Genomic DNA, 26,633 nt, shown 5'->3' on the forward strand with positions numbered 1-26,633 from the left:
TAAGGAGAACAGTGGAAGAATATGCTCTCCATTGCCTTATGATAAAAGACATCTCAAGACTCCTTCTGAATTTTTAACTAGCTTTTCAGCTTTTTCCTGTATTCACAACAGTGAACACAAAAGCTGATTTTCTGTTGACATATTCAAATAATGTGAGGCCAATGTAACTCTGAGGTATAATTTGCCATGTGTTCTCTTGGTAGGTATCTTACCCAACTAATCAGAGTAGAAGCTCATTCATCCAGAGTGTCTAACAGTGGAACTAAAAGCTCATGGTATATCATATATAACTCCTCACTGAATTCTTCTAAGAAATTCACTAGAACTGCACTGTGCTGTATTATTAAAGTGACAATATTTGTGCTGTATAGATAATGTAAATTCACTCTTACCCTGTGCTCCATAGTTTGTTTTCCAAACAAATGCTCCTTTTTTCCCTCTTGTTTGTTTTTGCCATGTTTTGGGGTATCTTTGCATCTTTTCTTATGTCAGTTATGTGTGGATAATAAACCTATTTATTTTTATGCACAGAATGGTAGGGGAAATAAGTCAGTAGTGTGTATTTCTTTCTTGCCATATATGTAATAGCACGTTGTCATTAAAGAAACAAATGTGCTGATTTGCACTTGCTATGCAATGCATGTGCTTCCTTTAAAGTAAAATGAAATAACGCCTTGCCTGCAGCACTTTTTACCTTAAGTTATAACACACACATTTTTGTCTATAAAGTAGAAAGTTATGTTGGGAAACTCACCTACAGAAAAGCGGTTCTGCAGGTAGTCTGTTCAGTTAATATTTCCTCCTATACACAACTACTTACTTGTTGTTGTAATTTGCATGAAAACTAGATCTTTATCCTGAAGAGTTCACATACTGCTGCTGCTGCATCTTACTATGCCATGTTCCTAACCTGACCCAGCTTCACCCCTGGAATAGGATATAGGGGGAAAACAGCAATGTGAATGTTGGCTTTAAGTCAACATTATGTTTTCCCCCATCTGGGACCAGCAGGAAACTGGTCAGTTGAGAGCAGAAGTTTGAAAAGTCTTCAGTGAGTCCCTGTTCAAACACCTGAATATGAAAAACTGCTCCCTGGAAAGAAAGCAGGACTGGTTATTTCAGTAGCCTTGGCTCTGAGGGTGGGGAAGTCGGTGCCCCATAGAAAGTGTCCTGTATTGATAGCTGCATCCAAAAGTTGTAAGTCAAAAGTGCTGAGCCTGCTTTAGGAGCTACAAATTGTAGGAAATCTCAGAGAGACCTTCTAGACAGACAACGAAAAACCCCTCATGGGCATATGCTGCCAAACCCACAAGCCCGAGGGCAATGGCTTGTGCCTGTGGCTGTGAAAGTGGCTGCTCATCTTTGAGATCACAAATGTGCACAAAGAGTAAAATGGTCAAGCTGGATAACTGTGGTCTCAAGGCTTCCTATACAGTCAACATAGAGGCTTCTTCAAAGGGTTTCAGTCTTCACACTGGAAGTTTTCTCTCAGTCCCCTGAAGGAGTCCACCTGCTGCTGTGAAGACCAGGCTTCTATTTTAAGTGCCTGTTCCTGAACGGTGTGATTTCTCCAACAGCTTCAGCCACCCTGGAAGTGAACTGTTTCTGTTACAACTCACTCTTAAAGCCAGATGGATAAGTGGGATCACTTCCTGGTACCATGGCAGCCAGGAGGATGATCATAGTTAAATTTATTTTGGAAAGGATCTTCTTTTAGCTTTATCTGTTTTACTGACAATTTGGTTCGCTTTCATTTGGAATAAATGCTTAGGTGTTATATCCTGTCAGATGGATTGCAGTTGGGTGTACCAAGCATCCTGCAAGCTGTGATATTCTCTGACTCAAATCACATACATTCATAGGTCTAAGAAATTACTTCCTCACTTTGGAAAAGACAATTTCCTCCCAATATTCCCTGATACATACTCTTAAGAGGTCAAGAGGCTATTGCTTAAAAATAAAGAAATTAAATATTAGTTGTTTATACAATATAACATATGTTTTTCCTGTGCTTTTGCACCTTCAGCACATGTTCCCTGAAGGACTGAGGCAAAAAATTAGTTTTCAGACCATCAGAGAAAACATAGTAATCCTTTCTGTGTTCATGAAGTTTTGGATAAGGCCCTAAGAATGTCTAATCTTGTGTCATTACTTGCAGCTTTGCCTTCTCCTTTCCAATTTCTTCCTTCTGTGAGGTCTCTACAGACAGAGTGATCTATAACTTCTACTCTTACATTTGCTACTAACATTATTGCACCTTAAAAAATATAAGGTGGTCACTAGAGAGGATGTAAAGACAGGTCAAGGTTGTATCCACTTTTGTTCACAATTTTCATCTTAATTTTTAATTATTTGTTGGTTTTTTCCTTTAAGTGTAGAAGGGCAGTCCTGTCTTCTGAGTCTCAAAAACTTAATTATCTCCATACAGATTCTCTGAAAGGAAAAAATCCCAAGAATCCAGAGGGGTCAAAGGAAAAAGGTAAGTGAAGAAGTTAAGAAATTCACAACTGAATATCAGAACAGCTATTCAATGCTATATTAGGATGGAAATATATTAGGATGGAAAACCAGATCCATCCTGGTTCATGTTCAGATTATTTTATCCATGGCATTGTTTTTAACAATATTGTGCTGTACAGATCTCCCAGTAGGGTCCCTGGTAACTACCTGGGCTTCTTTTAAATGTAGAGATTTGAATTTGCATCCTGGGGAAAATACTAAAATGTATTTTTATATCACTGTTGGATGTTAATCTATCAAAAACAAATTTTCTAAATCCATGCTGGAGACATTCCTGCAGGGAGCTAGACTAAATCTTGTCCGTGTGGCTATGGCTCAAGACTGTGGCTGACTGAGAATGAGACTGGCTGAGGCTACTGACACATCCAGGTGTTTGAAGGTGACTCATATAAACCAGGGTTTTTTCCCAATTTGGTGGCCACATGGCCACATACATCCCTAATCTTTTCAGCTGCAGGAGGCTGGCCTGCTAGTTGTGCATATAAAGGTGACAGATTGTTTGACAGTGTCTATTTGGAGAAAGCCCTATTTGTTAAAATGTGATGTGTATTGAACATAAATACAAAGAATGATAAGGTTCACAGACACTGATGACCTTCTGGAGAGTACTGAAACATCTCAAAAATTTCAGGGAAACAGCAAAGGCTAGCAGAAATGTGCATGGCTCCTGAGCTGTAAAGTCATATCTGAGGTCCAAATTGTGACGAAGTGCCCTTTTTTTGAAGCTGGAGATATTCAATGCAGTCCAGATAACGGCTGGCATAGTGCAGAGCACTGAATAGACATACAGGAAAGCGATGCAATTCTGGAAGAAATGTATTATTCCTTGTGAAAACTCTGGGAGATGATGTCAGGACACCACGTGGGGCTCAGGATTCTCCACTTCACTGTTGTCAGTCCATGTGTCAGTCCATGTGTCTTACCCAGGCACCACAACAAGAGCATAGTGTTCCTTTATTTGTGCTTAGCCAACTTCTGGATTTTCTTCTGTCCTTGGGTTCTGCCTTGTTAGGCACAAGATAGAGAGAAATAGAATTTCATTGGTTTTCTCATCTGCTTTAATACTATGTCATATACTGCAGAAAAATTAAAGATACAGTTGTGTTCTTGGACTATTCATTGTGATATAAAACATGTGAATGTACCTTCAAAGGATAAACACTGCTTTTATATTATACCCAGCTTACCTGTCATTTTAAAAGGCTATATATATGCAGGAAGTGAAATCCTGTTCACAGGCAATACCCATTTGGCCTCTTTGATATTAAAAGAATAATGGAGTCCTGAATGAGTTCACCGCTCCTTTTGTTGTTCCTGAATAAAGAAAACTCCCATTTACCTTTATCGGCAGCCTCTGGCTTTCAAGACCAGTGTTCCTAATGTTTTAATTGTATCAGTTTGGATTAATTTTTTATTTTGGTTCAGCAAAAGAAAAATCCATTGATGCCAACTTCTCTATAGAATTGCTTTCCTCTTTTTAAGTTGTTATTCTTTATTGCCTACTTGAGAGGCAGCTTAACAGTTTCCTCAAAATGCAAAGAAACTAATGACATATTGAAAGCTTATTATTCTGCATATCCAAGTCTAATAGGATGAATGAATGACCTCGTTGTTTTGTCCTGTTCTTTATTTCCATGCTGTTAAATCCATTTAATTATCGCATCTTTTGTGCTCTCTACATATCCAATTGTTTGACTTGCTTTCTTTTCAAGTGTCATCTCATTTCTCTAACCTGACTTGTGAGAAATGTTAAATGTTTCTTTCTAGAGACTGGTAAAAGAAAAGATGTGAAGTCTCCAGCAGCCTTAAAGGAAAAGGGTAATGTCTTATCATTATGTGGTTGGGAAATAACCAGTTGTCCTCATGAAAGGGTCTGCTGGTATCTCAGTGCAGTTTCAATATATTTTGAATTACAGGCTTTTGGTAAAAAGGAACTAAACCTAGCTTCTTCTCACATAATAGATCTGGTGTATTGAAAGGAGCAGTGTCTGACATGATTCAGAAATAATAAAATCATAACCCTTAATGTGGTGTTCTCTAGCCACTGTCTGACCTGCATAGCCAATATTGCGGCCAGAATGCTGCTCTATTCTGAGTGAATTAGTAACAGAGCTGTTACTGAATTGACATGACAGGCTGAAATTATAGGCTTCACAGGAATGAGTGCATGGTTTGAACTGCAGAAATTTTGCCAGGTAATTTAGTGGGAATTATTTTTGGTTTGCTTTCAAATCTTAAGTTGATGCTTTTATTGAATTGAACAGAAATTCTAATTCTTAACACTTACCTCTTCTGCATTCTGCTTGATCTGATGTTATGCATGTTTGTTATAGTACTGATGGACACACATTACTAACTTTCTCATTCCACTTTTGTGTTTGATATCTTTTCCAGACTCTTCAAAAGGAAAAGAAATGAGGACTTCAACTACGACTAAGGAAAAAGGTAACAATCCCAAGTTGAGCTGAGCTTAGCATATGATACAGTTAAGAAAATAAATCCCTTGTGCAAGTATTCCCAAAAGAAATCCTAGTTTCTTCACCTTAGCCCTCCATAAATATCCTTGATTGGCATCCTTTGCAGCTGGACATTCTTTTTACCTGGGTGGTTAATGAGAGGTACATAAAAGGCTGCACAAGCAAGTTGTAGCAGTAGTACCTTATAGTCCCCATAGTTATGAGGACTTCTTTTCTTCTTTCTTAAGTTGATCTCATTCTTTCTATTTAAAATTATCATTTCAGATTGCATTTTACTTTTCTTCTATAACACATTATTGGATTGTGTTTTGCTCTCTCTTTACATTGAAATATTAGCACTCGCCATCAAATAAAGATCAATTATTATTTATAATACATGGCCTCTTAAACACTAGAGATTTTTAGGCAGTGATAAAACTATAATTATAATTAACCAAATACTTTCAGGTTTATTTATTCATATCAACTAAATTCAAACAAAACTTAGTTTTACTTTGACATTATTTCCATATTGATTAAATACTACTTGCTCATTAGAAAGCAGCCTCTCAGGTTAAATGTGTAAATAATTTAACATGGATAAGAGTATGTAATAACTTGCTAACTAGTGACAGTCATTTGAACCATGGGAACATAGCAGTCAATCTTAAAAACTTCCAGTCAGTTTTGAAAACGGCTTCAGATAATTGAATAATATTACTTCCTATCTTTAGATTTCCCTAAGGATCACTAGAAATAATGAGGCAATATTTTCTCAAAGTTATGAAAGATAGCATTTGCAAGTTTTTAAGTGCAGCTATTTCACATAGTCTATGTAGGTAGGATATAGCAGAACAGTAGAAACCAGCTATTACTTTGCACAGTTGCATCATGGTGAAGCAAAGGGAAGGCTTAAGTGCTACAAAAGGAACTAGGGCTTAAACAGTCCGAAACTCTCTGAAGTAGTCAAAGTAGGTGAGCCTGGATTGCCAGTTCAAGGTCAAAGACATTAGAAAAAATAGGGCTGCATTATTGTACAATTTCTTTTAGTTTACTTTGGTCAACAGGGAGTACTGAACTGCAGGGGTCTCTTTTGTCTAGTGATTGTTGATTTCATACAACTTGGCTTTTATATTCTGAGCTTCAGGTGAGCAAGGCCTGTGGACTTCCCGCTAGGTTCTTGCAACCATATCTGTGAAACATAAGTAGTTAATGAAGAGTTAAACATTGATTAGACCCTTAAGTATTTGACCACTGAGCGTCCCATTGAGCTTCTTACCTAATTTTTATCTTCAGCTGTCCACAAATTTTTCCAGTTTGAAGACTGATTTATTTAAATTTAAGTGATAATAAAAGTAAAATACTAATTATTACAAAAGATCAAATATTATAAAGAAGTAGTACATGTCTGTAAGAGTTTTTAGCTGCACTGCTGATGAATTAGCTGCAGTGAAGTGTCAAACACCCACCCAACCATACAAAAAAATATGTATTTAAAAAGGACTTAATTAACTCAGTTTGATCACCCAGTGATACAACTAGGGAATAACAGCTCCTTTCAAGTTCCAAAACTGAGTTCTTTTGAGAAAGGACATGTTTAATTAAACATTGTAGAATTTTACTGACTGCACATGAAGTGGTTTATGTTCAGTACATTTGAGAACAAAAGTCAGCACCCCAAACTGATATCTCACAGCAGTGAAAGCATTTCTATTGGACTCTAACCGGCCCTTAAGAACTTTATATATTTGGATTAAATGCTGTCAGACACATGTTCAGGCCAACTGCCTTCTTTTTAAGTCTTGTGTATCCTAGACCTGTAAAGTGGCTGGTCTGAGCAAGACCGCAGACCCTTCAAAGCCCCTGGAGCAAAACTGCAACAGAAAACTGCAGCTTGCACAGGAAGATCTCAGGTTGTATACATGTGTAGAGTGAAGCCAACCTTAGTGTCTGCAATAGGATTCAGTTATTTTCTAGTCACTGAAGTTCATGACACAGCAAATTTTATACAAGCCCACTTTGAAGGCAGTTCAGCTCAGTGGCTGCAGGTTTTTAAGTGTTGTTTCTATCTTTTCTGTTCCATGTGACAGATCTTCATAAGCCATTTCTTAGCTGCTGGGATTCATATGAATGCAGCACCTCCAGAAGCAAACACAACTAACTCAGTGACACTGAATATGTATGACAAGACATTGACATTTTGCCAGAATAGTGTCACCCCAATGCATAAAGTGGCTTTCAGCATCCGTGTGGGATGCTGTACTTCACTGAACCTCTTTTTCTTAACAAAGCTAAGTGACATGTCACACAGATCAGGCAGACAGTTGGAGAAAAGTCTCTGAAGGGAAGTGTTCCACAAATTTTGTGCCCATTGCCCTGTAAATAAATGCAAACAGGTCACCTTTATGAGCACTGGTACTTTGTTTTAGCCAACTGAGAGTACACAGGGAGCTTTTCGGTTTAAACCAGCCAACCAAAAAACGCCTTGAGAAACATCAGTGATTTGATTAACATTTGCCACTTTACAGATATCTGTCAAATCTGGTGTAAACTGCATTAATAGAAGTGGCCACAGTGTAACCCCTTTGTCAAGATAAGTATATTTTTGAAATGTGAAACTCGAATTCATACAAGATGGATATAGAATGGCAGTAGAAAACCCTGAATAATAGAGAACCAAAACGTAAGGTAGATATATTAGGTGTATAAAAATGGCAATATCAGCCTGTTCAAATGGTCCCTCCATTGCAGAACCTCATTGCTGAACACTGCCGATAAGAAATATTTCAAGGAAACATCAGAGATTTAAAAGTCAGACACTAAGATAATGACAGTTATATAAATACCAAGACTGAGTTGTAGTGGGAGGTATAAAATTGCCATTGTGAGTCAGCATGTCTCTGCAAAAAATCTTCAACAGACATTAGAAAATAAGAGAAAAAGAATAGAAAGAACATACATGATATGAATGGATATCATTGTATAAAAGGAAGGAGATAAAATTTTAATTCCAAAAAGTAGTTTGTATAAATTAAAGATAAGGCTTGTTTTATGGCAAACTATGAAGTGTGATATTGTCCTTATGGTTTGATACTTGATTTTTAAATTATTTTTTAAAAGAAAAATATTCAAGTGGAATAAGTAGCATCTGCATATATAAGCAAAAATATATATTCTAGTCAAAACACGTTTGTAAATGGAAGTATGTGTACTGACACTTAAGGTATTTCCTGGAGGTAGGGGCTACTACATGCTGGGAGACCCAGATCTCCATGATAGTACTCTGAAAAGTCCTCTGAATGCATATCACAGAATCGCAGAATCCCAGGTTGGAAGGGACCTCAGGGATCATCTAGTCCAACCTTTCTAGGAAGAGCAGAGTCTAGACAAAATGGCCCAGCACCCTGTCCAGACGACTCTTGAAGGTGTCCAGTGTGGCCGAGTCAACCACTTCCCTGGGGAGATTATTCCAATGGGTGACTGTCCTCACTGTGGAAAATTTCCCTCTGGTGTCCAATCGGAATCTCCCCGAGAGCAACTTGTGTCCATCCCCCTTGTCCTCTAAATGTGACTCCATGTAGAAAGGGAAGCTCCATCTTCTTCGTAGCTGCCCCTTAAGTACTGGTACATGGTGATGAGATCCCCTGTAAGCCTCCTTTTCTCAAGGCTGAACAAACCCAGCTCTCCCAACCTAGCCTTGTATGGCAGCTTCCCAGTACTTTGATCAACTTGGTGGCCCTTCTCTGGACCCCTTCCAGCTGGTCCACATCTTTTTTTTGTATAACTCTTTATTTAAACATGTTTATGTAATAAAATGAAAGTCTTGTTGCATAATATTATTGTTTCACATAGTATTTGAGATCAGAAACCAGGATTCTCTCTGAATGGGACAATGTGCTTCTCAGCAGTCCACAGAATAAATCTCCCTCTGTTTTTTTGCCATTTTATGGCCCAGTTGCATTCTTTTCTGCACAAATCCAGAGAAAAACTATCCCTCTCCAAAAACACTTTGTACTTTGGGCACTCCGTCTGAAAAGTGAGATTGGCAGAGAAAGATTTGCACCCTCTGATGCAGCAGAGAGATCAGATCCCTGGGTAGCTCTGCCCTGCTCTTTGGCCTTTTGCAATATTTTCAGAGATTTGTGCCTGTCTTTGGGGGTCTGCGTGAATTAATCCTCATATGTTTTAGGTTTCAAGGACTCCAACAGGGATTGGAGAAGTCAGGCTTCTGCCAGTAGTCAGTATTTCCTGTTCCTTAGTTGTCAATGAGAGGCTGGACCAGACTCCACAGAGAGTCACAGGGGACTCACTCAGGAATGTAACCACTCTCTTACCGCCTCTACCCAGTGACTTTACAGGGGGCCTGATGATCCATACTCTGTGAATCCTGATAGTCTGAAGCAGAACTCACGCACGCTTACATGGTTTTCATTCTAGACAATGTGCTTGTGTATTTTCATTAAGGCATTGCTGGTAATGAAGAAAAACACTGTAAATTTTTGGGGGTTTATCTAGTGAATTAAATTTTTCTTAGTAGGTCTGACAGCTATGTCTTACAAATTAGGACAAAAGGCATAGTTAGATTATGCAGGGGAGTTCAACCACAACATCTTCCTTGCCCATTAATATTAAATGTATGAAGATAATTGAATAAGAATTTATTTCTCAAAACCTGTTCATTAAAACCTGGACTATAGGAGGAAGAGGGAAGGAAAGTTTCCTGCTACTGAATGAGAATCATTCTAAACATGGATTCTCCAGCCAAATCAAAGGCTAAATCCCCCTCTCTGTTGCTCACTGGTTCTTTTAACCGTGGTTTCTTAACATGATTAAAATTTCTCTTGAAATTCTGAACACAAAAAGACTGGAAGAGAGAGACAAAATATCTGTTAGGAGGACCTGAGAGAGACAGATCACTTTATAACGTTCTTAAATATTTTAAAACAGTACCTTCTTCTCAAGCTATGAACAGATGGACCATTTATGGTGAGATGGGCAAAGACAGTATCAACTCAGTAAATGCCAGCTGCTTTGCTGTAGCTGCCTGCATGAGGTGGTTTTCACCTCAGCATAACAACATGCATATGAACAGTTATCATAGAGTACCTGACAGAGGGAATGAGCCTGCATTTTATCTTGGATTACTATAATTTACATGTGTATAACCAAAACCAATATAAGAACTTAGTCAAAGTTTCCACCAACTTCAGCCAAATCAGTTGCTGTCTATCTCAAAGTGTGCCAGGGTAAATACAATATTTTAATTTACTCCAGGGTTATTCAGAGATTTAAAAATCACTCAGAAAGTTGGTGAAATCATAATTAAAATCAGAACAAAAACAAGTGTCTGGAAAATCATGTGACAGAGATCTAGCCTGTGTGGTTTCTGCAAAAGGAAATTATGTCTTAGCAATAAGTGTTTTGAACATCTTTATAAAGTAATAAGCACAGCCTTTATGGGATGGTTTAAATAGACCTTCAGAAAGTTCCAGCATAAGAATTACTGCAGAAACTAAAAAGTTGTTGCCTAAGAGGCATAGTACTGATGGAAATAAATACCTGATTAGGAAGCAGAGAGCAATTGATTCATTTTCATCTTGCAGCTTGTTTACAGAATAATTGTTTATGATTCCATGTCTAGACTCATGTTCTATTTCTTAATTAAAAGGAAAAGATAGAAATAGTAATGTAATTAAATTTTCAAATGATATAAAATTAGTTAAACCATTCAGGATCAGAAGAGCTTATGCTATACTGAATTTACAAGGTGAATGGACAGCATGATGGCAAAGAAAATTCGGTGTCACTAAACGGAAGTAAATATATGCCGAAGGGAAAATATTAAAGAAGAATTTATCTCTGAATTTACTACATAAATTCAGGAAAGGACCTAAGTATTACTGCAGACAAATCAGTGAAAAACTTCCTTCCATATGTGGATGCATTAGGAAAAATACTGTTTTAATACTGTTTTAAGGACGTTGAGTAAATCAAAGATGCATCTTGTCTGTAGTGTTGTGTACAAAACTCTTACATGATATCGTGGGAATGCAGTGGGCTAGGAAAGAGAAACAAAAGTCTCATAGAAGGAGAAATAGGAAAGATTCAGATCACCTGTGAGATTAATTAGTATGATCATGATAAGATTGAAAATCACAGATCACAAATCTAAGCCAAGGGCTCTTCAAAAACACCGCAGAGGAACTGGATATCTATATGGAAATGCAGTTTTGTATCCCACATTTTCATAATTAATTATAGTAAACTTAGAAAGGAAGTTAAATTTCATGCCTTGGGATGGAAACCAATGGCTGTACAAGAAAATAACAGGAGAATTTGTGGAAGAAATCACTGCTTTGACAATATTGAACTAAGTATCTGTTCCTATCTACTGCTTTTATAAAGCTATGTGGAATGGACTATTGTTGAGTAGGAAATGGTGCTTCCAAGTTTTTTGGTGTTTTCAAGACATTTTCAAGGCTTTGGAAATGTGTCTGTTTGTTGAACAGCTCAGGAAACAAGTCCTTCAGAACCATCACTATCTTTGGGATTAAAGGACTGCTGCTGATCTACATTCAAGTTTCTGATACAAGTTAAAAAAATACAACCATACTGAATCTGAATTGGTTTCTCTCCATGAAAATACTTACCACACTGTCACACTTTTGTGACATTTCCACCACTGGAAATTTGTCTTTATTTTCCCACCCCACTGGAAAATTTTTGAACAAGGTCTGCCATGAATCTGGTTCAGAATGACATCTTCTTTCCCATTCCCAAACCATAAAAGATGATGGTGCTCTCCTCTGGTTTCTGGAGTAGTTGTCAATCTGGATTCATGATTCCTCATATGTTTATCCCTGATAAACATATTTTGCTTTGTATCATAGCTATATTAACCGGAAATATATGATTGTAATTGGATAGGTCTAGAAAAGGAAGACAAGTGGCTAACTGAAGCCACTGTGATTTAAAGCTGTTAATATAGCCCTATTTGAACAGGTTTGTAGGTACAAATTCCTAATTCAAGAATTCAAGAACTAGATGATACCTCTCATCAGTGCAAAAAGAGTTGGCTTAAGAATTTGTTCTTTCTCTAAATAAGGTAAAAAAGAACACATCTAAGAGCATCTCTCATATCTGAGCATCACAGTTTCTAGTTCATCATTCTATGTTATTTCATGTCCTTCCCTACCCAGCTACTGTATATTACTCACATTTGTTCTCAGCAGGTAATCTGGCTTTTTATCAGTTGTAGACCAAATTCCTTGGTTAATATATCTACATTTTTTCTGCATTTCATATACAAATAAATTTCTCAGCTTCTGAAAGAGCAATGTAAATGATGGTGTTTGTGCTCTTTTAATTTATTCCTTGTCATTTTAAGTTTGAATAACAGGATTTGATCGGAGCAATGTTATTGGCAACAGGAGTCAGAATGAGGTCTTTCCTGTCTCTTAAGATTTGTTGAGTATTTACTGTACGTTCCATCAGAAAAAACATGACCAAGGTAAAAATTTAAACAGATGTCACAGCAGCACATAATAGCATAATAACAGAAATTAGCTAGCCCTAAGTGCAGTGGCAGGCACAGATGGACGTTGCTCTGCCTGTGCTTGCCTTGGGACCAGAAGCATGGTGAGCCACTTCCCATAAGTTGGCAGGACAGAAGTCAGGAGGACCCCAGAGGTGCACTGCACGTTTGATTATAAGCCCCACCCAGACTCTTGATATTTGGGGTTTCTGCTGATCTGGGAGTCCCTCCAACACACTTCAAGTGGCAAGTCAGTATGCCTTTCTTTTGAAAGCCACTGAGGCTTCTATAGCAGCTTCTGGGGGAGAAAATACTAAATGCTCTGTAATGAAAGTTTTGTGAAAGGCACAATTCACAGCTTTGATACACACATCACCTATGAAAGCAAAATGATTGCGAAGAGGACCAGATCCTGGAAACCTTGTGCCTCATTTTCACTAATACTAGGCATGAAACCTTTTTTTCCACTGCTAGGGCCATTCTTGAGATGCTAAGAATTTATTTCATTCTTAGAGGAGACTAAGTGGTAGAAACCTTGAAAAATCTTTGAAACCAGAATCTGATTTTTGCCACAGGCCATTGATAGATAGCATTTCAGTAATTTGAGATTTAAGCTTTTCCTTCTTGTTCTGTTTTATCCAAATGAACTAACAGTTTGAAATAAAAGGACTTTTCATTTTAAGAACACTGAAGAGGGTTTTTTTATGCATTTGTTCACCCCTACAAGCTTTAATAGCAAAAAACCATATATTTCTCTAAAACAGATGATGCTTCATAAACTTCATCTAGCCTCCCCTTAACTCTTTATGTCTTCCTATTCCAATCTATCCTCTTTCTTCATTCTTGATATTGAAATACTCACTCTGTGCCTCTATTTCCCAGTATTAACGTCTGCGAGGAACGATGACTTTGCGACTAAAGTTAAGCGTGAGAAAGCTGGAATTTGCTCTCATCGATAGCAGAGTTGTGTGCCTGTGAGGAAACACTTTATCTTTCTGCTTATCAGTTTCTTCATCTGGCAAAGAAATCTATTCCCATATTGCATAATATGTCTATGGTTTGAGATATGTAGACAAAAGGCTCGTATATAGGTGTTTGAATTATTTTTACTGATAGTACACGTTACTAACTCTGGTTGTGAAAATAAAGTATTTTTGTTTCCATTTCAGCTGCGGTGAAAAAGGAGGGGGAAAAGAAAGGTAAATCAATTATTTTCCCTTGACTGAAGTGTCTTTCAGGCTGTGACCACTGTGAGAAATGTTTCTTTCATTCAGTGAGCCAATTGGGATGACATACACCACCTCATGTGCTACCATCAGCCGGCTTTATCTACTCCTACTGTGATAACACAGTTGTCATTTCCAGTATTGTTAGCTCTTTTTTACCACAGGCCAACACAGCCCAGTATCAGACACTTCATCATTCTGACTGGGAAGAAAATGAAAGGCTTTTGTTACCATGTTAGGATTTGTCAAACAGAACAAAACTTGCAGTGCACCATGCATGCTGACCTGGCTGTTTGTCCTTTGCGGAAGGTGCTTTCCTAGGCCCGTTTAATTTCCTCTTCTCAGATATGTCTGTAGCATGAATGTAAGCTTTGCTGAAGTCTTTCTTTGGTATTTTAACAGATTAGTAGAAAAATTTGCCCTGAATCAGAACTTAAAACATTACTCAAAATGTTTAAAGATAAATATACTGTATTTATCAGACCCTAAATATGTATTTATAGTGTTGTCTTTCAGAATAAGACTTGATGAGTTGAAACATTTTTTGTAATTTGACAATTTTATTTCAACTACAAAAATAATGAAATATTAGCAGTAAGGTGATATTTTTCTTTAACCTATTCACCTTTGTTGATTATTTGGTTTATAAGCCATATCTTGCTCACTAAACTGGGAACATTTCCAGAACTTTTCCATAGATTTTAGAGGATTATTTGAGATTTGGTATTGAGTAAGTGAGAAAAAAATTGGCTTTTTATGTCTGAAGTTTCCTGATTGGGGATGTTAACTTTGGTGGGGGTGGGGGTGTCTTTTGTCACTTCAAAAAGGTTTGGAAATTCTGTGATTCACATAGTTGGACAATGGAGCCAACCTTTGCTGTCTATACATTAAGACATTTTCAATCCTGCTAATTTATTATTTTTTCTGTTATCCCTGAACAGAGTTGTTAACTGAACTGGAAAAAAAATGATAGCCTCAACTGTTTTAACCGCTCATGAGTGAAATGTTGGCTTTGTTGATGTTAGTGGCAAAATTCCCGTTCACTCCACTGGAGCCAAAATTTCACCTCATGTGTTTAACAGAATAATAAAATTCATTTTAGTTATCAAAAACAGCCATGCATAATAGGTATCAAGCAGGATATTTTGTCCAAAGATTAATTTGCAACAACTGAGGCATGAAAGGTAGCGCACAAAGCAGGGAGAATCAGAAAGCTGGCAGCTACACTTACAGCCATTGGTTTTCAGACATCAAAATCCCTGCTCTGTTCACAGGCCTTGAGTTTATCACATGGACTGTTACATCCTTAATGGAAAGAAAGGAGTGAGGTAATTGCTAAGGGTGCTATTTCTGCCAGCCTTGCCACAGGTTATGGGTCCATTCATTTACAGAAGAACATCAAGGGAATTTGTTTGAAATACCTACTGACTGCCCTTGGTTCATTTTTCATGGGTTAGGATTTTTTCCTCCTTAACCATAATCTTCTCCAACAAAACTGATTAAAAAATTAATTTTTAATGAACATACTTTGAAGTTGGATCAATTTTTTCATTTCATTTTCTTTTTTATATATTTTCTGCTACAAAAGCATCTCCTCCGGTTTCTTAAATTGTTGAAAGGATTTTACCAAGAAGTATAGGTAGGATACTTTCAAGTACCTGGCTCAGGGCAGGGTATACCTCATCCTGCTGATTACTGCCAATCCACTCACAGAAACATGGAGGTGTGAACTGAAAGTCAGATTTGGTCGTTCTTCTGATATCATAATTTTATTTATTTTTGGACTAAACCTCCCTCTGGTCTTCTGAGAACACAACCAACATTTTCAGCAAGGAAGGCAGTGATTGTAGTGAAATACATGCTAGTGCAATGAAATTTTCCAGTATTAAGGAAAACAGGTTCAGCAATGTTACTGTCTTCAGTAGATATGTGCTAAACTGGACAACTGGAGAGAAGTAACAAGGCCTCTTCCCAAAATGAACATACCATGTTTTAGCTTTCTCATCTATCTTTACACTCTCTGCAGGCCCCACACAGAAAATGTTGCATGTTACTAGCTAACTCTCGAAATCATCAGGTTTTATTTATTTCTGCTTATTCTGTTATCATCAAAAATTGCTCCAGGCTGCATGTGTATTCCTCTGAGTCACAATAAAAAGGGGCTATGTTTGCTGGTTTTGCTTAAGGAGGCAGGTTTTTTTGTCCAGCTGCAAAAATAATAGAAGTAGCCAGGCAGAGCTCTAAATTGACCGGCTTATTATCCAAAATATATTGTGGTAGCAGCATGCACATTTCAAATACCACTTTATCATTTCTCATGCAAATCATGCAGCACATCCGCACTGTATACAAAGCTTTCTCCAATTATTCTGTCTTATTCAAATACACACCCCTTGTCTAGAAGAACAAGAATAATGAGCAATACAGAGTGACAAGCCGTCAAAAAAAGAGAAAAGAAAAAGATGGAATAACACTTTCTATCGACAGTGCATTCTGTGCATAGCATAAATCAGACATGAAGGAGTTTGAAAGAGACAGAAAAGACCAAAATCAAGGTGGAAAAATCTTATGTATTTCACTGATTTCTCCAAATATGAGTGATAGGAACCGGAACCTTAAGAAAAAAAATTATGCATTAAATTTATGCACTAACTGTTTCTGTTTGAAAGGATAGCTCTCTAAGACTTTTTGAAGTCCCAGAAAACAGTCAGCTTCAGCTTCCAGCATCATGTTATGCCTTCTTTCAACGTGTGTGGGAGAGAGGAGCTGTCATAGAAAAGTGTAAAAAACTGTCAGTTCCTAAAGGGCAAGAGGTAGCAACCCTTGGCACGAAGAAGGAACTTCCTAAAATCCCCAAGAGCAAATCTGGCTGCCAGCACACAGAAGTTTTTAACTCTTGCTCATAATTCAAAGCACTGCAAGCAGGGATTCAAGTGAATTACAATAGACCCACATATTGGTGATGTGAGATAAATCCCATCTGCTTCAGGGCACACACAGAAAACAAGAAACAAAGCTGTAACACCAAAACTATTTCATCATTTTTTCAGTGTTAAGTGCCCTTTTTAAAGGAAAGAAAAGTTAATATTTTTAAACCAAACCAGCATTTTTATATTTAAAAAATATCTCATAATTAGAGAGAGTTCCAAAAATGCTTTGTGTGAAATAGAGCCAGATTAAATCCAATTTCAAGGTTTCCTAGTTCTGCATAAAATGGAATTTCTCATTTCCATTGATAGCTCCCATGCCTTATTGATTTCTGACTAAAGAGGTCATGGACTGAGATGGGGATGTCAAGCAAGGAACCTTAACAAGCTTAGTAAATTCTCTCTCCAGGTCAGTCTCTGGAAAGCTTGCCTGAAGATTTGTTACTGCTGTGATTCTAGTGAACCCAAACAGGATTTAACCATTGCATAATCCCTGTGGGTTAAGCATCCACATGCCTACGTGTAAGAAGAACCGTCTCATTATTTGAAGTGAATCATAAACCTTAGTTGCCAGGAAGTTGATTTCTCCAGGCTCCCTATTGAGAATAGAGATTCTCTAACGAGAGAGAGAGAGAGGGCTCTGTCTTGCTTCTGAGAGCAAGTTAGAGTGCGCATCTAATTCAGGGTAGTTGTCTTCTGGGAGTCTTGTCTCCTATATAGACTGCCTACAGTTAGATGTTATGAAGACTTGTAAGCTAGTGAGGTGCAAAAGCTAGTTCCCTGTCGATAACATGGCTTCAGTTCTGATTTTCAGCATTATCGCTCTGGCAGCTTGCTCTTAAATTCATTTAATCATTTTTAGAAAGCCAAAAAGCACACTCATCTGCCAAGTTTTATCAATAATAAATTGACAGGAGAATATGTAGGATCACATTTTGACCTTTTCCCAATAAACACGTCATGGTCTAAAAAACTGCATACAGTCTGAGTCCAGCTAATATCAATCAAATGCAGAAAATGGTCAAGGCACGTACATTTCAGATCCAAACTACATATTTTTGCCAATCCAGTAAAGCACAATTTCTTTCCATCACTCCTGGTAATGGTACCTTTTCCATCACTTGGAAACTGCTGCTCTGTTTACAGAGTGTGGTGTAAACTGGCCAAGGCACAGCAGTGTCCCTTTTCAATGTATATAAAAATCAAGATGCTTTCCAAACTGAAAAAGAACTGGGCAGTAGTGCATTTCAGAACTGCTTAGCTTTGGAGTTGACCAGAAAAACTGGAAGGCAGACTTCTTATTCATAAAGCAAATGGTCACAGTAGTGTGGGATTTCTGGGCAGCTGCAAATGCCACTGGTGCAACGTGAACCACACCTTCATTATGTAGTTTTCTAATATGCCTCAAAGGATAAGAAAGTGGACTACCCAATTCTATAACTGCAAAGCTCCCTAACAGAATGTGTATTGGGGGCGGGGTGGGGAGGCGGGGGAAGTGCTTTTAAAAGCATGTCTTAAAATAGTGTCAAAAATTCAGTGTTATGTATAAGAAAATAATAAAATCAGTCACTTGCTACTCTGCTGTTTAAACGAGTACTATTTTGACTGTAGTTGAAGGCAGGCATCTCCCTCAAGAGGTAACAGTCATTGAATTAGCCACAAGATGGAGCCCAAAGGATCTTCGAGCCTGTAGTTAACATTGCCTTCCTCAATCAGATTAAGAACTAAATAACACAGTTTTACCAAAGAACACTTTACAGGAGTCGTAAGCTACAGACAGTGTATTCTTCAATGGAAATCCACTTCTGCCTAAAGATATTCTTCATTTAATAGATGACTGGCCTTACATCTATGAGTTTTGACTTCCCATGCTGAAGAAAAAAAACCCTGGCATTTTCAAGAAATACTGATGAATGGAGAATTTGCATGAAACACAGAAAATGCTCTGAAAAGACTACATCAGTTAGCTGAAATTTGTTTGACCTCCATTTAGCTTGTCTCAACTATCTTGGGAGATATAAATAATTTGTGTCCATTTTGCAGGGTTATGTGAGACTTAATGATCTGTACAACTTCTGTTAAGTGACAGCCAGATCTTGAGAGACCGGGCTCATGTACTTTTCATGTTGCTGATATTTCAGTTAGGATAAGACACGACCAGAAAACACCCTCCAGGGTACCCGGTCAATATAAGTAGAAAGTAGGCAGATGAATGGTGAGTGCAGTGGGCTCAACACTTTTCACTGAATTCATAAATTCTGATTTTTAGATCCTCAGATGAACTTAATCATTAAGAAACCTTAACTCATACAAATTTAGATGTCTCCGGTTAGTCATCTATGTTAAAGATATTCACCCTAGTCTCATTTTAGAGTTCATGGAGAGAAATAAGCATCTGCAGAGAGCATTTAATCTATTTGTTTTATATATCTGTCAGAATGCAAAGAACTGCCCCCTGGAGATACATATACTTCTGGCTTGTCTCGAACAAGTAACATAGTTTAGGTTTAGTAATAAAAATTTAAAAAAAATTGAAATGAACATCAGGATAGTTCCCTCCCTAAACCTTTAACTGATTTTTCTCTTTTAAGAATCTAACATCAAAACAGAAGAAAGGTAAGAAAAAGCAGGAAGTCATTTATAGATCTTAGTAGCCGATTGAATATCCACTCTCATTGTACTTAGATGGAGGGGCTAATGCAAATATTTAATGTATAATTCTTAACATTAAGCTGCAAATTCCATGTCTAGCTCCCTAGCACCTCATTTGCAGAGTATCATAGTTAAGACACAGAAAACTAATGATGCTAACTTGGATCAATGTTTTTTTAAAAAAAAAAACCACAATTTTATTCTCAACAGAACTTAATATAAACCTTGTTATTGGTTGCACGTTTGTAATCCATTCAAAGTAAAGTTGAGGTTATACTTTTTTGTATCTTTTGTAACAACAAACCTGCAAAACAATTCATATTGGTAGATCTGGCATAGCATTTCAATTGCAGCTATGATTACAAATGGTGTTAATCATTCTTACTTGCCTTAAAGTACAACAGTGATTTATTCATCCCCTGCTACCAGTAAATGGAGGCAGTTAAACTAGTATTTTAACGAATACAAAATGGCTGTGATTTCTGAAGAAAGAGTGATCTGTGTAATTGGTGGCCTGTGTTGTTACTATAAGCTAGGTGTAACACATGTATATTGGCATTATGTCAGCAATGCTCTCACCTGTCAATCAGCATAATATGCTTAAACACCTGGATATCCATATAACACATGGTTAATTGGTTACAAGTTTCCCTATGGGATAAGCTATTACTTTATTGCTCTGCACAAAGATGTCTGCAAATGGATGCTCAGAGACATTAAAATCAGATGCAATTCCACATTAACAGGTTATTCTAGTGGTAATCTTCATTTGCATTTTTACCTACGCAGACATCATTTTCAGAAATATGCCCTTACAAAATTGTAATTAAAGCAAAAACTGTGATCAGCTGTATTTCATGGGGAACGAAGATGGCTTAGGGTGTCCTGCCTCTAGAAGCTAGTCATTAGCCCTCCACTTTAATCACCATATTAATTTGGGTAGCACACTGGGTGAGGTCCATCTTTTCAAAAGTCTGTTATTTTTTAGTGTCTTCCACTCCTAATATCACCTAATCACTGCTCCAAAATTCTTCTTTTCTAGATTTTCATTAGGTCATCTTATTCTTGTCTTAATGATGATTATTTTACATTTATTTCATAACATGTGTAAATATATATTCAGCCATTATTATACTCTTACAAATTCAGTCATAGTTAAGGAGGAGCTCAGCAAATAAGTTAATATTCAAAGCATTTGCATGGAATCTGGGCCCAGGGTGTTAGTTTGGCACCTTTCACTAGTAACAGGCATTATGAAATAGAGTGAAGATTCAAATATTAATGAATATTAACATCTGTGAGAGGTGCTCCTTTTGGCTCCAACTGTTTATACAGAATGGTGAACAACACTATTTTTGCATAAGCTGAAGTCAATATTGAGAAAAAGATGTCCTCACTCTAACATACCTTAGTCTGCCCTATTTCACTCAGTTACCCTTTATGAGTTAATAATTTGTGTTGCAATAAAGCATGACCTGAGCTTGGCTATGGTTTGCCTTAGCTATATGCAAATGTAAAACTGATTTACTAAAAGTGAAAGCTTGTGAAGTATATTCTCCCTCATCTGTATGTTCCCATCCCATAATTTCAGGGAAGTGCACATGAAAACGTCAGAAGCTGAGGATGATATTGAGAGGAAGCTCTTCAGGTCTTTCACCACACGTGCCTAAAGATGAAATGCATTAATGCAGCACATGTACTTCATCTACATTTGACTGAAATTTTATTATTTCCAGCTCCGTCGATGGAAGATTTGTCCTCATGGGAATTTAAGACTTATAGTACTTTAAAGACATTAACTTTCAGTGCTATCACACAAGATTGCTGTTTCAACAAGACTTACATTTCCCAGTGCATTTCCATTGTTTAACTGACAAACTGGGAAACAGAGAAAGATTGGGATCATTACTGATGCTCCCTACAGGCATGCATCTCAGATTCAAGTTGAAGCAATTCCTCTCATTAAAAATGGTTTTAAAATATTGGAAATGTCTGTACTTCTTTGCAACTTCTACTATATTTACCCCATGCTAAAGTTTCTCCCTTCCCTCCTCTTTCTGAACTACTTTTTGGTTTTCCCAGTAATATAAAGTACTCTTGAATTGCCAGTTAAAAGTAAATCTTAAAAAACAAGTTGTTCTAGACAACAACAACAGCAAAATCCCCCAAAACCAAGAGTCAGTTCATTCTTCGCCACGCAGCCCCAAGTTATAAGGCAAGCCAAACAGCAAGGACACAACCGTGCTAACTGTATGAAGGCAGATATCTTGGACCAGGCTGCTCTGGTAATGGAAAGAAAGCAGAAAGAACAGTGATGGCAGCCTGCCAGCTATTTTGGTGGAAAGCAGCAATAGAAAGATCAGTCTGTTGCAAGTGAATACCTTAAAGGGTCTAATATCTGTGGTTAATTGTCAATTATTAATTATGATGGCAAACCATGGCATTTTAGGAGGGTTTGCCTTAACCATTTACACTGTTGTCATCATTAGTCACAAGAGTCCAGCTGAAAAAGTGGTCCAAGGAAGTGTGTGGTGGTGCACAGACCCAGAAAAGCACTTGCTGATAATGAATAAGAGTGAGAGCACCAGCTGGAAGCTCAAGTTCTCTGCTTTCCTGCAAACCTTCCATAAACCACTTAGTATTTCACACCTGTCATGTTAATTTGGAATAATACTTCCTTAATGTGTAGAAACCTGGACAAATATCCTGGAAAATGCCAGGTTTAAAGTAAACAAGAAAAGTAACATGGACACTGTAGGGAATTCAGAGATTCTGTAAGGACAAGGCTTGCATGCTAAAATAATCATACACCAGGTCCTTCTATTTGTGCCACCACCACACTCTTCTTGCTTTCTTTACTTTGACCTATCTATAGGGTAACTGTTGGCCATACACAGTCAAGGCAATTTCCTAACACAGAGCAGGAGTCAGGGTGAGCACAGGCCATTCTCTTTATAGGAAGCTTGCTGCAGCTAATCTGTTTTGTGAGGAATAATTTTTTTTAGATATATGGTCTTTAGACTGCTTTTTTTCTGCACAATCAGTCTGCCAGCTGCTCAGCCAGCCAGCAGGACTTGAGGAGGACACAGACAGATATGAGGGATCAGGTCTGCTGATCTAGAAAACTTGTGGAAACATTTGACTTCTCCTTTGAATGACAAAAAGTACAGACAATAACTTCACAAGGGCCGGGAGCTGCTCTTGAACTGTGAGAAATCCTAATAATCCCTTTTTCTTTTTTCAAAGTTGTTATCATCTGCGATACTCTGAACTGGTGCAATGTAAGGAATATGTTTTGTTCTGGTTGACTTTTTGATAACACAGTTGTTCCACAGGCTGGAAAACCTTACGCCAACTAGAACAAAACTGTTTTATTCAACCTTAAATTAATTGATGATTTAGCAGAATGGTGTGGCATCTTAAGTACTTGCAGACTACAGTATTCCCACCAAATTTTAAAGTAACAATGTGCATTAGTTTGTCTAAGGGTCGAATTGTTAGTTTGTCTAGAGTTCCTTTTCAGGGAGAATAGACTTAGCTTGAATAAGGAAACCAAATATTTATTCTTTGTCATGATCTATAAACCGGAAGTATAAGGCACAAATTCTTGAGAATTCCATTAAAAGATTCCTGTTGATTCCTCTTTTGGCCTGCAATGTTGTTATAGATTGACAGTCCAAATCCTGTTAAAGAGTCTTTGTGCTCTCTTTGGTGAGAGATGAACCAGGCTCATACTCAGCCTAATGGAAAGTAAATTTCTTATTTATAATATACATGTAACTATCCAATTAGAAATAATTTTCTCAGCTACAACATGTATTACTATTTTGTAATTCTTTACTAAAACAAATAGTTCTGGCATTGCTTTCATTTCCTGCATGACATATTCTTTTCTTACAGAGCATGCACACTTACAAATATATCCGTTGTCTGAACAGTAAATGACTGTTATCCAGATGGAAAATAGACATATTATAATCAAAATGCACGTTCTGCTTTTAGCCTCAGCAATTTATGGTTCAATAAACGAGACAATTTCTTGTCTGAACCCATATCAGAAGCTAATTCACAAAAATATGCCGTTTGTAATTAATACCCTTCTGGCATTCAGAATAGCAGGCAAGAGTCAAAGAAAATTTGAAGTGAATATGAAAAATGGTAGGATAACTACCAAGTTCGGTTACCAAGTTTAATTTATAATGACACAAAAGAAATTTCAAAAACATTTTTGCTAAGGGTAGAACTAGATAATTTCATTTATCCAGTTCAGATCTTACGTAGCTTCAAGTATTTCATCAAAGATCCATCTGTTTTCATTAGCTCTTAATCTGACCCTTTTCCTCCTCTAATATAGTTTAAGTATTAAACAAATGAAGATAAAGTACTTATTTAGGACTGAATTTTTTAACATTATGAACAACAAGCAGTTATTTACCCAGCAGGTAGTCCTGTTAGTTAATAACATCAGAACAGCTGTTTGAAGACCAAGAGTTTGTCTAACCTAACATCCTCTTTCCAGCAAACCAGAAAACGCCTAGGGCAGAGTTCAGGAGTGAAACAGCCACACGAGATTGCCTTGTGACCTCCCGCGATCTCAGCTCAGGAACTTCGTAAACGAGAAAATGTATCTTCATGTTTAATAGTACTTGGTAGATTTTTCTCTAATTTGCCCAGTCACTTTTTAAAATTATAAAAATTTTCAACATCTACACTTTTTGCAACATGGAGTTTCACAGCTTACCTAGGCACTGCATAAAGAAATATTATTTAAACACAGAATTTGGAAAGAGCTGCTTTACTTTCAGTGCAAGATACTACATGAAATGAGTGAGAGCAGTAGAATACAGCCTTTCATTTCTCACCCATTAGGTTAAACACCATATAATATATCATTAAATATTCTGTAAAGTCTGACTAGGTCATTGACATTTAGGTTTTATCTTCTTCCTGTTTTCACCAAGTGGGCTAAAAACCAGGGTATCTGTGTTATAGACAATTGTGATACTGTTAAAGTAAATCCAAGAGTCTTGTGATCTCATTTTTTCAGCTTTCTGCTTCCTATATAAGTAATCTGAATTACATCTTTGGTGAGATAATATGACACATAAGAAGGATAAGATTAATATCGAATGAACTGAAATCGTAGTTAGCGGATCTGGGAAAACATAAATGTTTATCTTTCCGGCCTAAAGACCATCTCAAAATTTCACTTTGCTTTGGTTTGGTTTTTTTTCCAGCAAAATATAGATATGTTTTAGAATTACCAACACATCCTGTAAAAACTTTTAACTTTAGAAGATCTTCATTGTTTCTTCAAAATATGTTGTAGAAATATCTCTCGGTGTTACATCAGAAAAAGAAGACTGGGCTTCTGGGCAAAGCCCTGATAGCAAAAATCTCAGTGTTCAAACTCTGGCTGGATACTGACATTATACAAATTTGGCTAACTAATACCTCCAGGGAAAATATGGACAAGGGCAACACAGATACCTTCCTGAACTTGAGGGACCAGACCTGAGCTGAGCTCCTACTGCTTTAAACAGTCTCCATGCTAAAAAAAGGGAAATAACTGTACTCGCTTCACTAGACGGTTAAGGGGTAATGGTTTTGTTTTGATATTAGTGTTTTAAAATAAATTGCAGATCTAAAGATGCTATAACAAAAGATTCTTTAAAATTCTTTAAGCAGTGAGAGTAGAGTCTTTAAATTAATACTGTTCATATGTGGTGTAGCTCTGATCATGGTTGTTGGTTACTGAAAGTGTTATGTGACACAATATACTGTAACAGTTATGTAAGTCATTATACCAACTCCTGACTTTCAGATTTTTTTTTAATATTTGCAGTTAATTTCCTTTTGCAAATTGCAATTCAAAGCTAGCTGAGCATATCTTGCTAAGTCTTTTGACAAAATACAAAATTAATTTCAGCAAATTTCAGACATATTTCATGGATACTCAATTACAATAGAATTTACCTAAGCTTCTAATGTTTATTTTTAGTGGGGTTTTGTGTGTTTAGGTAAAACAATTGAGCCTAAATTTACAAGAAGGTTTTCTTGCACACATAAAGATAACAAATGTGACTTTATCATAGGATCCTTGTTTTTCTGCTGTTTCTTATTTCTGATTCCTTATTTAGGAGCAAGTATATACACTTAATTTGTATCCTTAGTCTCTATTACTCCCAAAAATATTCTGTTATTTTTGCCTTGCTCTGCACACCATCTCCAGTTGCTGTCTCCTTAAATCCACAGCAACAATTTGGATTCAACAGAGACTGGATATAAAATGGGAGCAGTTTTATACTGCAGGGAAAACAAGCAAAACAAAAACCCACTTGCACAGCAGTTACTTATTTTTTGCCCCAAGTGGGAGCTCAGGAGTTCAGTGAATCATAGCCCAGGACCTCACAGAAACAGAATTATTTCTTGTGGTGCTGGGCCAGCTCTGCTGCATCTCTCTATGGGATTACACTCGTTCACACACAGCGGACTGCCACATGCTGGTGGTAGAGCCTTTATTCTCTTAAAAACAACAGCTGCCTTGCAAAAGTCAAGAAGAAAAAACCAGCTGGTGGGCTAGGCCTTGGCATTTTGTTTCCTTCTGTAGCACCAATAGTGGCATTGGGTACAGCCCCCTGAGCTCTTGTTTTATCTGAGAAATGTTCTCTTAAGAGCCTTGGACAGTATTAGCTCAGTTTTCAGTTTTGCCTTTTCTGGTTTTTTCTGGAAAAAAGTGGAAAATTAAATAACACAAAGTTTAGGAGCTGTGGCACTGAAATGCTGAGGTTTGGGGTTTTTTTAGGATGTGCCCTAATAACATTAATGATGTTTTCAAATATGTCCTTCTGCTCCTTGGAGTATCACTGAATCCATCTGAACTTCTTTGACCTCACTAGAGCAGGTGCAATTGTCGGGGACTCCTACTCTTACATTTAGACTGCCCTAGGTGTCATTTCCTCACTCAGCCTAAAATTGTCTGGCTTTGTCAAGTACTGGACACCTCATGGTCTGAACTTGCCCTGTACCTTAGTGGGGACTGAACTTAGCAAGGTAGTTGCCGTAGATTTCATAAGCGGTCACCATTTAGTGAGAGTGACTCAGCCCACCGAGGAGGCACAGAGCCTTCCAGGGCTATTTGTATCAAACATTGTCTAAATGAGGAATTTAGGGTGCCTGTGTTCCTTAACTAAGCCTCCCAGTTGGGGTGGATAGTATGAGTAAAACAATGCTTAACTGTTGCACATTTTAATATAGATTTCACCGAACAGTTATTTTACCTGTCTACAAATGTCATGAATAAACGCATTAAATCCTG

The 26,633-nt window shown here is 37.3% G+C and overlaps 1 protein-coding gene across 1 annotated transcript in view; it reads left to right on the plus strand.

The window, feature by feature from the left end:
* The window catches only part of TRDN (triadin), a 230,491-nt gene that overhangs the window by 166,404 nt on the left and 37,454 nt on the right, over nucleotides 1-26,633 (plus strand). Inside the window, 4 exon segments of the mRNA XM_064447367.1 lie at nucleotides 2,429-2,479; nucleotides 4,288-4,338; nucleotides 4,915-4,965; nucleotides 13,680-13,709. Coding sequence (XP_064303437.1) covers nucleotides 2,429-2,479; nucleotides 4,288-4,338; nucleotides 4,915-4,965; nucleotides 13,680-13,709 — 183 coding nt within the window.

The sequence above is a fragment of the Phalacrocorax carbo genome, chromosome 3, assembly GCF_963921805.1.
Source record: "Phalacrocorax carbo chromosome 3, bPhaCar2.1, whole genome shotgun sequence".
Lineage (NCBI taxonomy): Eukaryota > Metazoa > Chordata > Aves > Suliformes > Phalacrocoracidae > Phalacrocorax > Phalacrocorax carbo.